The 14470-nt window shown below is 51.0% G+C and overlaps 1 protein-coding gene across 1 annotated transcript in view; it reads left to right on the forward strand.

Annotated features, from left to right (window-relative positions):
- Window positions 1-3287: 3287 nt before the first annotated feature.
- LOC144610844 (sorting nexin-1-like) overlaps window positions 3288-14470 on the forward strand; it is a 33970-nt gene continuing 22787 nt past the window's right edge. Inside the window, exon 1 of the mRNA XM_078429806.1 lies at window positions 3288-3467. Within this exon, the coding sequence (XP_078285932.1) occupies window positions 3357-3467 (111 nt within the window). The 5' untranslated portion in view covers window positions 3288-3356. The remainder of the gene's footprint in view (window positions 3468-14470) is intronic.

Below are 14470 nucleotides of genomic sequence, written 5' to 3' on the forward strand. Positions count from 1 at the left end.
GAAGCGAGAGGCGATGGCGGTGGCCCACCTGTGGTGTCTCTCCTGTGGTGTCTCTCCGGGTGCTGATGTGGGCAGCAGTTCAGATCTGCAGCTCGGACACTGACAGCGACCATCAGCCCCAGAGATGCAGCTATCCTGGCACCTGGCGGAACGCCCGTCTCTCCGTCTGAAGTAGGGTCTCGACCCGAAACGTCACCCATTCCTTCTCTCCAGAGATGCTGCCTGTCCCGCTGAGTTACTCCAGCTTGTGTTTATTCTCGGTGTAAACCAGCATCTGCAGTTCCTTCCTACACATACTGGATAACTAAACTAGCTACATGTGACGATGGTGGGGTATGGAACAAGCTGCCGGAGGGGGTGATTGAGCCTGGGACTATCCCTACGTTTAAGAAAGATGATAAGAGATAGATCAGAAGAGCAGAATTTGGCCATTCGGCCCATCAAGTCTACTCTGCCATTCAATCATGGCTGATCTATCTTTCCCTCCTAACCCCATTCTCCTGACTTCTCCCCATAACCCCTGACACTCGTACTAATCAAGAATCTATCTCTGCCTTAAAATTATCCACTGACTTTGCCTCCACAGTCTTCTGTGGCAAAGAATTCTACAGATTTACCACTCTGGTGTGAAACAGACAGGTACATGAATAGGACAGGTTTGGAGGAATATGGACCAAGCTCAGGCAAGGTGGGACAAGTGTAGCTGGCACATGTTGGCCGGTGTGGGCAAGTTGGGTCGAAGGGCCTGTTTCCACACTGTGACTCTATGACACTGAGAGAACTGACCAGGCTAGAGCACCTGGCAGGGACCTCAGGCACACGAGGGTCAGCTGCTCACTAATATCAGGTGGCAGATTGGGAGATCAGTCCACAGTCTCATTCCCAGCATCAAAAGCCCTGCAGCCAAAACATCACACACTCTGCCCTCACATCGCTGTGCATCTCCTTGGGCCTGCAGGGAAGCACTGGCCTCAGTGTTATAAACAAACTCAACCCACGAGAGACGTGAACTGGAACTCACCCACATGCTCAGACCTGCCTCTGTACAATTCTTTCCTGTTATTGTACAAATGTGAAATGCTGCATCCCAACGTCCACAGTGAAATGTATCCATACACACACGTTCTGGATGCTTCTGTAAATTCTGGTAGCTGGTTCTGGGCATGTTTGGACAAAGTAATCTGAGGCTCGTGATTTCCCAAGTATGAAGGCACCATCTGCTGGCACCGTGAGGAGCAGCAGGAGCAGCAGGAAGGGGTGGGTAATGGGGAACATTGATTGCAACACGGCTGGGCCTCTGCTTTCACAGGACACACATCAAACATGCAGCACGTGTGAGAGGGAACCAAGGGTGATGAGAACCAGGCACCGAAGCAACTGATTGTCGTCAAAAGTAGTCCTGACCCCAAGGATCAGGTGATCCAAACTTGTGCATGTTTGTAGGTTAATTGGCTTGGTATAAATGTACAGTGTGTGTACAATAGTGTAAGTGTGCGGGGATCGCTGGTTGGCGTGGACTCAGTGGGCATGCTTCCTCGCTGTATCTCTAAACTAAACTAAGTCTACATCTGTGGGGTGGCTCCTGAGAGAGGATGATGTGGTTGATCAACCTGCACTTGCTTCTGCTTTCTGCACTTGTTCCTGTGGATTAAAGGTTATCAAATACAAACCCACTAAGAAAGATGGGAAAGGGAAATCAGGGAACAACAATCCTCAGTGGTTGGAAAATTACTGGAATCCATAATGTAGTAGGATATCGCGTGTAAGAAAGAACTGCAGATGCTGGTTTAAATCAAAGGTAGACACAAAATGCTGGAGTAACTCAGCGGGACAGGCAGCATCTCTGGAGAGAAGGAATGGGTGATGTTTCGGGTCGAGACCCTTCTTCAGACTGGTTAGGGATAATGGAAACGAGATATAGGCAGTAATGTGGAGAGATAAAGAACGATGAAAAAAATATGCACAAATGTTAAGATGATAAAGGAAACAGGCCATTGTAAGCTGTTTGTAGGGTAAAAATGAGAAAATAAGAAGCTAGTGCGACTTGGGTGGGGGAGGGATAGAGAGAGGGGGAATGCCGGGGTTACCTGAGGTGACAGAAATCAATATGCATACCACTGGGCTGGAAGCTGCCCAAGTGAAACATGAGATGCTGTTCCTCCAATTTGCATTTAGCCTCAACCTGACAATGCAGGAGACTGAGGACAGAAAGGTCTCTGTAACTGTACCATCACTCTGTTTATTTTCTCTGTATATAACTTGCTGTAGTCGTGTGTGGGCTGGTACACGCACGGTACCTCAGTCCCGACCCACCCAGCAGCTCACACCTTCAAGCATCTCCCATATGTGCCCATTCATTGGTTGGCGGGTGGTGTCACAGCGGCTGCCTTGCCAACAGACTGTCTCGTCCTTTTCCTTCTTTGTTGGTTTTAGTATGTGTTAAATGTATGTTTTAGTGTTCTTTAGCTTGTATTTTGGAGGAGGGGGGGTTGGGGGAAACATTTTTCAAACTCTTACCTCGACGGGGATGCGATTTTTTTCCCGTATCTCTGTCCACACTGTGGCCTAACATCATGGAGCTGGTGGTCCCTTTGCCAGGGATCGAACTTGGAGTTCCAACCGCAGGAACCTGCGGGCTTTAACATCGTGGAGCTGGTGTTCTCTGTCGGGGATTGATCTCGGAGCTCCAACTGCGGGAACCTGCGGGCTTTAACATCGTGGAGCTGGTGTTCCCTGTCGGGGATCGATCTCGGAGCTCCAACCGCGGGAGCCTGCGGGCTTTAACATCGTGGAGCTCACGGTCCTTGGTTATGGACCGACTTCAGGAGCTCCGGGCCGCATGAGCTTTGCGGGAGATTCGACCGCCCCGATGTGGGGGCTTTGATCACCCCTAATGCGGATGGTTCGACTGCCCCGACTGCGGGAGAATAAGGAAGAAAGAAGATAAGACTTTATTGCCTTCCATCACAGTGGGGAATGTGGGGAATCCGCTGTGGTGGATGTTTATGTTAACCTTGATGTAGTTGTGCGTCTTGGTGCGGTTGTGTGGCAAATCGAGTTTCACTGTACACGTGACAATAAAGTACCTGTGAGCCAACTCCCATCGCACCGAGCAGCGCTCAACACAGCAGGGCACGCGCACGCACCCTCGGGACCGCGCACGGACAGCGGGCACGCGCACGGTCAGCGGGCATGCGCACGCACCACCCCCACAGGGCCGCGCACGCACCACCGGGGCCGCGCACGGACCCCCCCTCCCTCCCCCCTCCATGCCGGGAACAATAAAGCACTGTTGAGGGGCGTGCCGTGGCGGCGCCGGGAACAATAAAGTATCGTTGAGGGTTGCTGGGCACCAAATGGCGGCGGAGCGGCGGCGGCCGCCGGAGCTGGAGGGGGACACTGACACGGAGACGGAGACGGAGACCGGCAGCGCAGGGCTGGAGGGCGAGGACTTCTTCATCGGCAGCGTGAGTGCGCCGACCCCCCCCCCCCCCCCCCCATCCCCCCCGGAGTGGAGCGGAGCGCCCGGCGGCACTGAAGGACAGCCCGGGCCTGGCTTAGACACCAGGGGAGCCGCCCACCCCCCGGCCCTGCACGTCCCCATCCCCGGCCCTGCCCGTCCCCACCCCCCGGCCCTGCCCGTCCCCACCCCCGGCCCTGCACGTCCCCATCCCCGGCCCTGCACGTCCCCACCCCCCGGCCCTGCCCGTCCCCACCCCCGGCCCTGCCCGTCCCCATCCCCGGCCCTGCACGTCCCCATCCCCGGCCCTGCACGTCCCCATCCCCGGCCCTGCACGTCCCCATCCCCCGGCCCTGCACGTCCCCACCCCCCGGCCCTGCACGTCCCCACCCCCCGGCCCTGCACGTCCCCACCCCCCGGCCCTGCACGTCCCCATCCCCGGCCCTGCACGTCCCCATCCCCGGCCCTGCACGTCCCCATCCCCCGGCCCTGCACGTCCCCACCCCCCGGCCCTGCACGTCCCCACCCCCCGGCCCTGCACGTCCCCATCCCCCGGCCCTGCACGTCCCCACCCCCCGGCCCTGCACGTCCCCACCCCCCGGCCCTGCACGTCCCCACCCCCCGGCCCTGCACGTCCCCACCCCCCGGCCCTGCACGTCCCCATCCCCGGCCCTGCACGTCCCCACCCCCCGGCCCTGCACGTCCCCATCCCCGGCCCTGCACGTCCCCACCCCCCGGCCCTGCACGTCCCCATCCCCGGCCCTGCACGTCCCCACCCCCCGGCCCTGCACGTCCCCATCCCCGGCCCTGCACGTCCCCATCCCCCGGCCCTGCACGTCCCCATCCCCGGCCCTGCACGTCCCCATCCCCCGGCCCTGCACGTCCCCATCCCCCGGCCCTGCACGTCCCCACCCCCCGGCCCTGCACATCCCCGGCCCTGCACGTCCCCATCCCCGGCCCTGCACGTCCCCATCCCCGGCCCTGCACGTCCCTATCCCCGTCCCCACCCCCCGGCGCGGAGCGGAGCTCCCGGCGACACTGAAGGACGGCCCGGGCCTGGCTTGGATACCGGGAGAGCCGCCCACCCCCCGGCCCGTCCCCGTCCCCACCACTGTCCCCGGCCCGTTCCCAGCCCCCCCCGGGCGTCTCCGCTCCCCCCCGACCCACTGCCTTTCACCGATCCCCGTTTGTCCCCGGCTCTCACACCTCCCTGTCCTTTAACCCCCCCCCCCCCCCCCCCCCCCCGATCACGGTCAGCTTACGTTGGTTTCTTGTCAAGGCAACCGAGGTTCAGTAAACTCTGTTCTGAGTGCTCTCCAGGCAGATCGTGACCCACAGGAGCACTTCGGGAGGCGCGAAGAGAAAGTAAACAGTGCAGAATATAGGTTGGCAGCTGCAAGAAAAGTGCAGATAAAAAAATGCAAGGGCTGCAATGAGGTAGAACTTGTCCCTCGCCTCTGCAAGAACTGTCCAGTAATCTGATCACAGCTGTCATCCCATAAACTGGAGAGAAGCTGTTCTTTAACGGTGGTATGTGCTTTCACACCTTTGTATCTTTTGCAGAGTGGAAGAGGGGAGAAGAGAGAGTAACTGGCTGGTTTGTGTCTCTCTCTGGGCTGCTTTCTCAACTCTCAAACTTGTAGTAATGGGCAGTCCAGTTGCTATTCCTAGCTCTGATGCATGATTATTTCCATGGTCTGTAGCTGTTGGTAACAGCCGCTGGTGATACTGTAAATTTTCTTGGCCTTCTGAGGAAGTGGTGTTGTTGGTGTGTATTCATGGATATATTAAAGTGTTTGGACCAGGACAAATGGTTGGTGATCTTGAGCTGTTGACCCCACTACTTCAATACCATTGCTTCAGACTGGGGCATATGCTTTGCTCTGATTCCTGAAGCTGATGCTGTGTCCTTTGTTTTGCTGACCTTGAGGGAGAGGTTGTTGTCTTGACACTGCTGCTAAACTCTCTCCTTCCCCTCATTGTTCAAGATGTGGCCCATTAAGGTGGTGTCATCTGCAATTTGTAAATGGAGTTAGGGCAGAAGTTGGCTCCACTGTTGTAAGTGTACAGAGAGTATAGTAAGGAGCTGAGAACGCATCCTTGGGGAACACCAGTGTGATAATTATAGTGGAGGATGTTTTGTTACCTACTCTTATGTTTGTGACCTATGGGTCAGGAAGTGGAGAATCACTGAGTCGTAGGACCTGGGTTTGGAGATGACTTTGGTTAGAGTTGAAGGCAGAGCTGTAGTCAATAAATAGTCTGGTGTTGGTGTCCATGTTATCCTGATGTTCTGGTGGTTATTGTGCAGTGCAGAGAGCCAGTTTGGTGCTTGCTGCTGTTTGCTGGTGTGAAATATTTCTAGTCTGGGTTGCTTGAGTTTTGGGTCTCCCTGGCCTTTGCTTTCTTGTGAGGTTTGGCAGAGTGTTTTACTACAGCGTTGTGTTGCAGTATAAACCTAATTCTCATTTGTTTGATTAGTGTTTGCACTTTCAGTTTTTTACAAAACATAAGATTTGGAGCATGAGTGAATCTCCAAGCCGGCTCTGCCAATCACTATGACAACAGCTAAGTCGTCTCTCGGACGGACTCTATCAGTTCCCTATAACTAATCCATTAATTTTCAGAATCTTATCTACTTTCTCTTTCAATACTGATCAGCCTGTAGAACCCTTTTGAGTGGAGGGTTCCGGAGGATTGCATCCTCTGCGAGAAAGCCAATGGAATGTTGGCCTTCATAACAAGAGGAGTTGAGTATAGGAGCAAAGAGGTCCTTCTACAGTTGTACCGGGCACTGGTGAGACCGCACCTGGAGTACTGTGTGCAGTTTTGGTCTCCAAATTTGAGGAAGGATATTCTTGCTATTGAGGGCGTGTAGCGTAGTCACTAGGTTAATTCCCGGAATGGCGGGACTGTCGTATGTTGAAAGGCTGGAGCAATTAGGCTTGTATACACTGGAATATAGAAGGATGAGGGGGGATCTTATTGAAACATATAAGATAATTAGGGGATTGGACACATTAGAGGCAGGAAACATGTTCCCAATGTTGGGGGAGTCCAGAACAAGGGGCCACAGTTTAAGAATAAGGGGTAGGCCATTTAGAACGGAGATGAGGAAGAACTTTTTCAGTCAGAGAGTGGTGAAGGTGTGGAATTCTCTGCCTCAGAAGGCAGTGGAGGCCAGTTCGTTGGATGCTTTCAAGAGAGAGCTGGATAGAGCTCTTAAGGATAGCGGAGTGAGGGGGTACGGGGAGAAGGCAGGAACGGGGTACTGATTGAGAGTGATCAGCCATGATCGCATTGAATGGCGGTGCTGACTCGAAGGGCTGAATGGCCTACTCCTGCACCTATTGTCTATTGTCTAAGTGGCTCTGTTTTGAATGACTTTTCTGATGTAGCAACTGAGTCCCTTTGCTTGAGGTTTTCATCGTGGAAATGCTGTTTCCCCTTATTTTTCAATATGATCAAACCTCATCTCTTCTAAACTCTAAAGAATTTGGATCTCATTTCTTTAGCTGTTTTGTGAAGGGCTAGACCTATAGTGGTGGGGAGTACTCCAGTGAATCTCTTTTAGAAAAGACTTCCTGTTTCTCGACTCCAACCCTTTTGTAATAAAGACCAATTTGCCAGATAGTACTGTCTGTTTCTGTTCGACATGTACTGCTTTGAACGTTTCAGTGATTAAGTTGTCTGAATCTGCTGTTTCTGTCAAGTTTTCTGATTATCTAATTAAAGATTAATTCTACTTTAAATTGGATCTCTGTTCCAAAAGCTTAACTCCTGAACAGGTTAGCATTCCAGATAGCATGTCACATGGTTAGTGTTTTATGCAGGAACATAATGTTGGCTGACTGGTGGAATGTTGCTGTTCTTGTGTAGGTGTGCTTGTGGGAATCTTATTCCTCATTGTAACTGGATACCTATTGTGACAATGTTGAGTGTAGCAAGGATGTTCGCTTGGCCACTGTTAATAAGTCTGGTTCTGGTGCTGAAACGATGGCATCCTAGTTTGTTATCAATAGCCTGTGGGAAATTAACTAAATGGACCACTGCTTTAGATGGCTGTGGCGGCGCCTAACGGCAGCGGCTGACTAGCAGTCTGTCCGTCTTTTTTTTTTTTTTTTTTTTTTTGTTGAGTGTTGGTGTTGGGATGATTTTTATATATATTTTTTTGGTTGTGTATGTGTGGGAGGGGGTGGTGGTGTGTGGGGGGTGGGTGTGGGGAACTTTTCTCTTCCTCACGGCGCGGGGTGTGGCTCGGCTGCGGGGCCTAACATCCCCCGGTGCGGCTCGGCCGCTGGACTTTACATCCCGGTGCGGCTTGGCCGCTGGACTCTACATCCCGGTGCGGCTTGGCCGCTGGACTTTACATCCCGGTGCGGCTTGGCCGCTGGACTTACATCGCCCGGTGCAGCTCGGCTGCGGGGCTTAACACCGCCCGGTGCAGCTCGGCTGCGGGGCTTAACACCGCCCGGAGCAACTCGGCTGCGGGACTTAACACCGCCCGGTGCAGCTCGGCTGCGGGGCTTAACACCGCCCGGTGCAACTCGGCTGCGGGACTTAACACCGCCCGGTGCAGCTCGGCTGCGGGACTTAACACCGCCCGGTGCAGCTCGGCTGCGGGGCTTAACACCGCCCGGTGCAACTCGGCTGCGGGACTTTACATCGCCCGGTGCAGCTCGGCTGCGGGGCTTAACACCGCCCGGTGCAGCTCGGCTGCGGGGCCTAACACCGCCCGGTGCAACTCGGCTGCGGGACTTAACACCGCCCGGTGCGGCTCGGCTGCGGGACTTTTCACCGCTGGTGCGGCTCGGCTGCGGGACTTAGCTGCGCAAGGCTTGGTCGCGGGCCTTTCATCGCCCGGTTCGGCCGCGAGACGTTTCAGCGCCCGGTGCGGGGACTGTGCGGGTCGGTCGGGGACGAGCTGTCTGTCCGTGGGCGTGGGGAAGAGAGGGGAAGTTTTGTTGCCTCCATCACAGTGAGGGGGTGTTTGGAGTCACTGTGATGGACGTTTGTGTTGGGGTTATGTGTCTTGTGTTCTTTTTTTTTCTATGACTGCTATGTAGTTTCGTTCGGTACTTCGGTACCGAACGACAAATAAAGCTCTGTTATACCTGTTTGAGACAAACCCATGTGTTTGACTGAAGGTAGACACAAAATGCTGAAGTAACTCAGCGGGACAGGCAGCATCTTTCGATAGAAGGAATGAGTGACGTTTCTGGTCGAGACCCTTCCTCAGACTTGTTTGACTAATGTCCTTTTTAAAAATCGTGTTGCCTGAATGTTTTGGGTTGCTACTTTCATTCTCTCCCGCCTGCCAACTCCCCTAAGCTCTCATCTTGCCCATTTGAGGTCAGAGATTCTTTTCAGACTGCTGGCTAATCAATAGACAATAGGTGCAGGAGGAGGCCATTCGGCCCTTCGAGCCAGCACCGCCATTCAATCTGATCATGGCCGATCATTCTCAATCAGTACCCCGTTCCTGCCTTCACCCCATACCCCCTGACTCTGCTATCCTTAAGAGCTCTATCTAGCTCTCTTGAATTCATTCAGAGAATTGGCCTCCACTGCCTTCTGAGGCAGAGAATTCCACAGATTCACAACTCTCGGACTGAAAAAGATTTTCCTCATCTCAGTTCTAAATGGCCTACCCCTTATTCTTAAACTGTGGCCCCTTGTTCTGGACTCCCCCAACATTGGGAACATGTTTCCTGCCTCTAATGTGTCCAACCCCTTAATAATCTTATAAGTTTCGATAAGATCTCCTCTCAGCCTTCTAAATTCCAGTGTATACAAGCCTAGTCGCTCCAGTCTTTCAACATATGATAGTCCCGCCATTCCGGGAATTAACCTAGTAAACCTACGCTGCACGCCCTCAATAGTAAGAATATCCTTCCTCAAATTTGGAGACCAAAACTACACGCAGTACTCCAGGTGCGGTCTCACTAGGGCCCTGTACAACTGCAGAAGGACTTCTTTGCTTCACTGCAGTTTCCTTTTATTTAGTGTGGCATTGTTGGTTTATGCAGTGGTGCCATGTGCAGGCAGACATGCTCACGTGGTTGCTTTGTGCTTGCTTTTTGGGTGGTTATACCTTGTGCTTCAGCAACAGCATTACCTGAATGTTGCTAAATTGTGTCTTTGCTAAACATTCTAGTAAATAGCTGCGTTTTCCACTGAGTTACTCCAGCTTTTGTCTATCTTCTGTTTAAACCAGCACCTGCAGTTCCTTCCTACACATTCTAGTAAATAGCCCACATTGGAACTCTTTCTGAGATGTTTATTTTTCTAGTTAAACTTTTAAGATGGTGCTTGGTTGTTAAATGACTGACAGCCTAGGTATTTCACATTTGGGGAACTGAAGAATCTGAAGAATGCAGATTCAGACAGCCGGCTGATATTGCTGGTGTGTTTGGACCTTGTTACTGTGAGTGTCACTGGGCAGGGAGCAGCAGGGTCTCTATCTGATCAGTGATCACTCTTTGGCTCAGCAGCAAGGAGTGCACGGCAGTGCCATTGTGCTGCTGAGACTAGCACATGCAGTCATTAATATTGTGGAATTCAGTAGCGATTTGATCAAAAAAGGTGTGTGAAGCAGCTTTGTGTCCTGAAGTGGTGAAATTGTTGCTTGAAGTACAGATTCCTTTGGTGCAGACACTTTGGTGCTGCATCCTCTCAGTCTGATCCTGAACCGTGCAAACAAGTAAACACTGATAGTGAGCTGGTCACAGCACGGGTATGTTTTGTTACGCATCTGCCTCAACTCTGCCATTGTAGTGGCTAGAGCAGAGTGAAATGTGAAACTTTACTTAGAATGAATCTTCAGTAAATGCTGCCTGCATGATTGGTGGTTGTGGAGACAGGAAAAACGATTGTGCTCGAAGGTTACAATTTGTAGCCGTCTCGAACTAGAGTGGTAGAGGTTCTGGATCTGAGAGGTTATGTCAAGTAGCCTTGTTGACTAACTGCATGCATTTTGTAGATGGCCTGCAGTGCTTCAGTGATGAATGGACGGCACAGGCAGGCAGGGTGATGACCTTTAAATGGAGGAGTGAGTTACTTGATGCTAATCCAATATTTGTGGCTGGACCAATTAAAAGAATGTACCTTTAGAATGGAGACGAGGAAGAATTGCTTCAGCTAAAGGGCGGTGAATTCATTGTCACGGAAGGCTGTGGGGGCTAGGTCATTGGTATTTTTAAAGCAGAGATTGATAGGTTCTTGATTTGTGTGGATGTCAAAGGTTATGGGGAGAAGACAGGAGAATGGTGTTGAGAGGGAAAATAGATCAGCCATGATCGAATGGCGAAGAAGATTCGAAGGACCTAATTCTGCTCCCATGAAGTATGGTCTTATGATCTAAAGGCCTGCTTGTTGATAAGGCCCCTTTTTTATTATCCCACCTCCTCTGTCAAAACATTAGCATGTTTGGACCCAGAGCGAGAGGGAATTTGCCGCCACCTTTTGTTTCTCCGTACGTGGCTGAATGATTGCGTACTGTCATGCACCATAGGGAGAGGCAGTAGAAATGGGAATGTAGCAGCAGTTGGGTGTAGATGTAGAAACATTGAAACATAGGCAATAGGTGCAGGAGTAGGCCCTTCAGCCCTTCGAGCCAGCACCCCCCGCCATTCAATATGATCATGGCTGATCATCCAAAATCAGTACCCCGTTTCTGCTTTCTCCCCCTACCCCCTGATTCCGTTAGCCCTAAGAGCTATATCTAACTCTCTCTTGAATACATCCAGTGAATTGGCCTCAACTGCCTTCTGAGGCAGAGAATTCCACAGATTCACAACTCTCTGGGTGAAAAGGTTTTTTTCTCATCTCAATCCTAAATGGCCGACCCCTTATTCTTGGATGTGAAATTGTGGTTACTCTGGAGTGCACACAATGTGACCTATCATATCATATCATATCATATATATACAGCCGGAAACAGGCCTTTTCGGCCCTCCAAGTCCGTGCCGCCCAGCGATCCCCGCACATTAACACTATCCTACACCCACTAGGGACAATTTTTTACATTTACCCAGTCAATTAACCTACATACCTGTACGTCTTTGGACCTCTGGTACATCTGCCCTCTGCATACAGTTGCCCCATAAACAACCAATGGAAGTGACTTCATTGTGTTGAACAGGAACCATTGTCCGGTTGCATTTAAGGAATATGTTCATTGCCTCAGTCTATTTCTGACTTTCTAATAAACTCCATGCAGAGTATCCAGCACTAATGCCAAATTAATTAAAAGTTGGCAAGGACATTGTGTCTACAAAGTTACACTTTCTTGCCTTACACAAAATCCATGCTACTTTGGAGGTGATTTGTTTGAATAATCTCTGCCGTACTTTCTGTCCCAGAGACTGGAGCCAATGGAGAAACATGGCCACAGCTTGCCTCAGGCTGCCTGCTGGCTTTGGGTGTGTCTGGTAGCAGGAATGCTGCAGGTTGAAGCCTGCTGGTGCAGCTGCTGTAATGTTCCGTTTCTGACTGTGGCTTCACTTTTCAGGGCAAGTCAACACTTAAGGCGTTTAATTTAACCATGCTGGAGATCCAAATCAGCCGTGTGGGTGGCTGATGAAAGGGTTCCTGTGGTTGTATTACGTACTGGGTGTGATGGTGAATTATTAATCAACTACCATGGTACAGGATCCTTCCCTCAGAATAAATGCAGCTGAAGCTGATTTACTCACAAAATGCTGGAGTAACTCAGCAGGTCTTATACTACTGGTTGCTCCACTGCGATTTCTCTTCGAGGTATGTCCACTTTGAAGAAGTTCTCCTCCTCTCTTCGACGAGAGTTTAGCAACATGCTCTCTCGCTGCTCCCCCTCTGTGATTTCTCCTACCCATTCCTTCTCTCCCGAGATGCTGCCTGACCTGCTGAGTTACTCCAGCATTTTGTGAATAAATCGATTTGTACCAGCATCTGCAGTTATTTTCTTATACAGCTTAAGCACGGTAGCGCAGCGGTAGAGTTGCTGCTTTACAGCGAATGCAGCGCCGGAGACTCAGGTTCGATCCTGACTACGGGTGCTGCACTGTAAGGAGTTTGTACGTTCTCCCCGTGACCTGCGTGGGTTTTCTCCGAGATCTTCGGTTTCCTCCCACACTCCAAAGACGTACGGGTATGTAGGTTAATTGGCTGGGTAAATGTAAAATGTAAAAATTGTCCCTAGTGGGTGTAGGATAGTGTTAATGTACGGGGATCACTGGGCGGCACGGACTTGGAGGGCCGAAAAGGCCTGTTTCCGGCTGTATATATATGATATGATGATATGATATGATCATCTTGATTTATTTTAACAGACAGCGGGTGTTACAGACAGGCACCATTTTTCCCATCCTGATCACCCTTCGGAAGGTGATGGTGAGCCACGACCGTGAACATCTGCATTCCTTTGAAGCTCTCCCATGGTATTGAAGAATTACAATGCTAATGGAGGAGTTGTGATATACGTACTGCATTTCCAAGTAGAGATGGTGTGTTGTGAGTTGGGTAGTGTTCCCATGCGCGTTGGCTCTGAGTGATAGTTGCACAGTAGGTAGGTGCTGATGTAACGTACACAAGGTACCCCAGTTGTGGTCTCGCCAACCTCTTGAACAGTTGTAACACAATGTCCCAACTCTTATACTTAATTGCCTGATCAATGAAGGAAAGCACGTCAAATTCTGTAAGCTGTCTTATCCTTCACCAAGTAAGTACTTATGCTGCAAGTAAGAACTTAATTGTGAAGATAGACACAAATGCTGGAGTAACTCAGCGGGACAGGCAGCATCTCTGGAGCGAAGAAATGGGTGAAGTTTCAGGTCGGGACCCTTCTTAGGACCCAAAAGGTCTCGTCCTGAAACGTCACCCATTTCTTCTTTCCAGAGATGCTGATGTCCTGCTGAGTCACTCTAGCATTTTGTCAATCTACAGTTTAAACCAACATCTGCAGTTTAAACCAACATCTGCAGTTTAAACCAACATCTGCAGTTTAAACCAACATCTGCAGTTTAAACCAGCATCTGCAGTTTAAACCAACATCTGCAGTTTAAACCAACATCTGCAGTTTAAACCAGCATCTGCAGTTTAAACCAGCATCTGCAGTTTAAACCAGCATCTGCAGTTTAAACCAGCATCTGCAGTTTAAACCAGCATCTGCAGTTCCTTCCCACATAAGAATTTCATTGTTCTGTTTTGGGACATCTGATAATAATACACTCGTGATTGTTGTCTTGACTATCTGTGTCACCACTTTCAGGAAGCTATGTAGCTGTACTCTGTGTGCATCTACACTCACCAGGGCCCTGCCATTTACCATGCATATCCTGTCCTTGTTTACCATGCCAAAATGTACCACCTTACACGTCAAATTCCATCTGCTATTCCTTGCCCACTTCTCCAGTTCGTCAAGATCTTGTTGCAATCAGAGACAACCTTCAGTGCAGACGTGTTAGCCATGCCAGCTACATCCTGATCCAGATCATGTATCCATTTGCTCTAGTTCCTCCTTGCAAGCCCGTTGTGACCTGCCACCAACCACAACCTGCCACAGGTGCTAGACTGAACCTGCCATATTCCTGCTTTGGAAATTCCAAGCATTCTTTTGCGGATAGTAGTCCTCTTCAAAATGTGGCCACAAATGTTCCTCACCAACGTCAAGCCAGTCCTGGAACTGAAGGCGTTGTTCTTGTTGTGCTGCCTGACTAGTCTGCTGACAGACAGTGCCTCGGACTTCTCTCTGAGTCCGAGTGGTCGTGTGGTCGCTGTGGTCGTGATCACGGCCACTGTTCCCGCTGCTCTGCTTACACCCCAGAATTTTCACGTATTTTTACTCTAAAGTCTGCAGACCTGGCAGTTCATGTCCATGTAAGTTGTGCAACAAGTGAACCATTCCCCGTCCTGCCATTTTAACAGAGCATAGCTGTTCTTCCCACAACTCCATCTGCCTGCCTTGACCCTGCCACTGAGATCCTATATCCTGCCCCAGGAGATTTGAATTCTCCCTGCTAAATTATTTTA

Source organism: Rhinoraja longicauda, chromosome 38, assembly GCF_053455715.1.
Source record: "Rhinoraja longicauda isolate Sanriku21f chromosome 38, sRhiLon1.1, whole genome shotgun sequence".
In the NCBI taxonomy this organism is placed as follows: domain Eukaryota; kingdom Metazoa; phylum Chordata; class Chondrichthyes; order Rajiformes; family Arhynchobatidae; genus Rhinoraja; species Rhinoraja longicauda.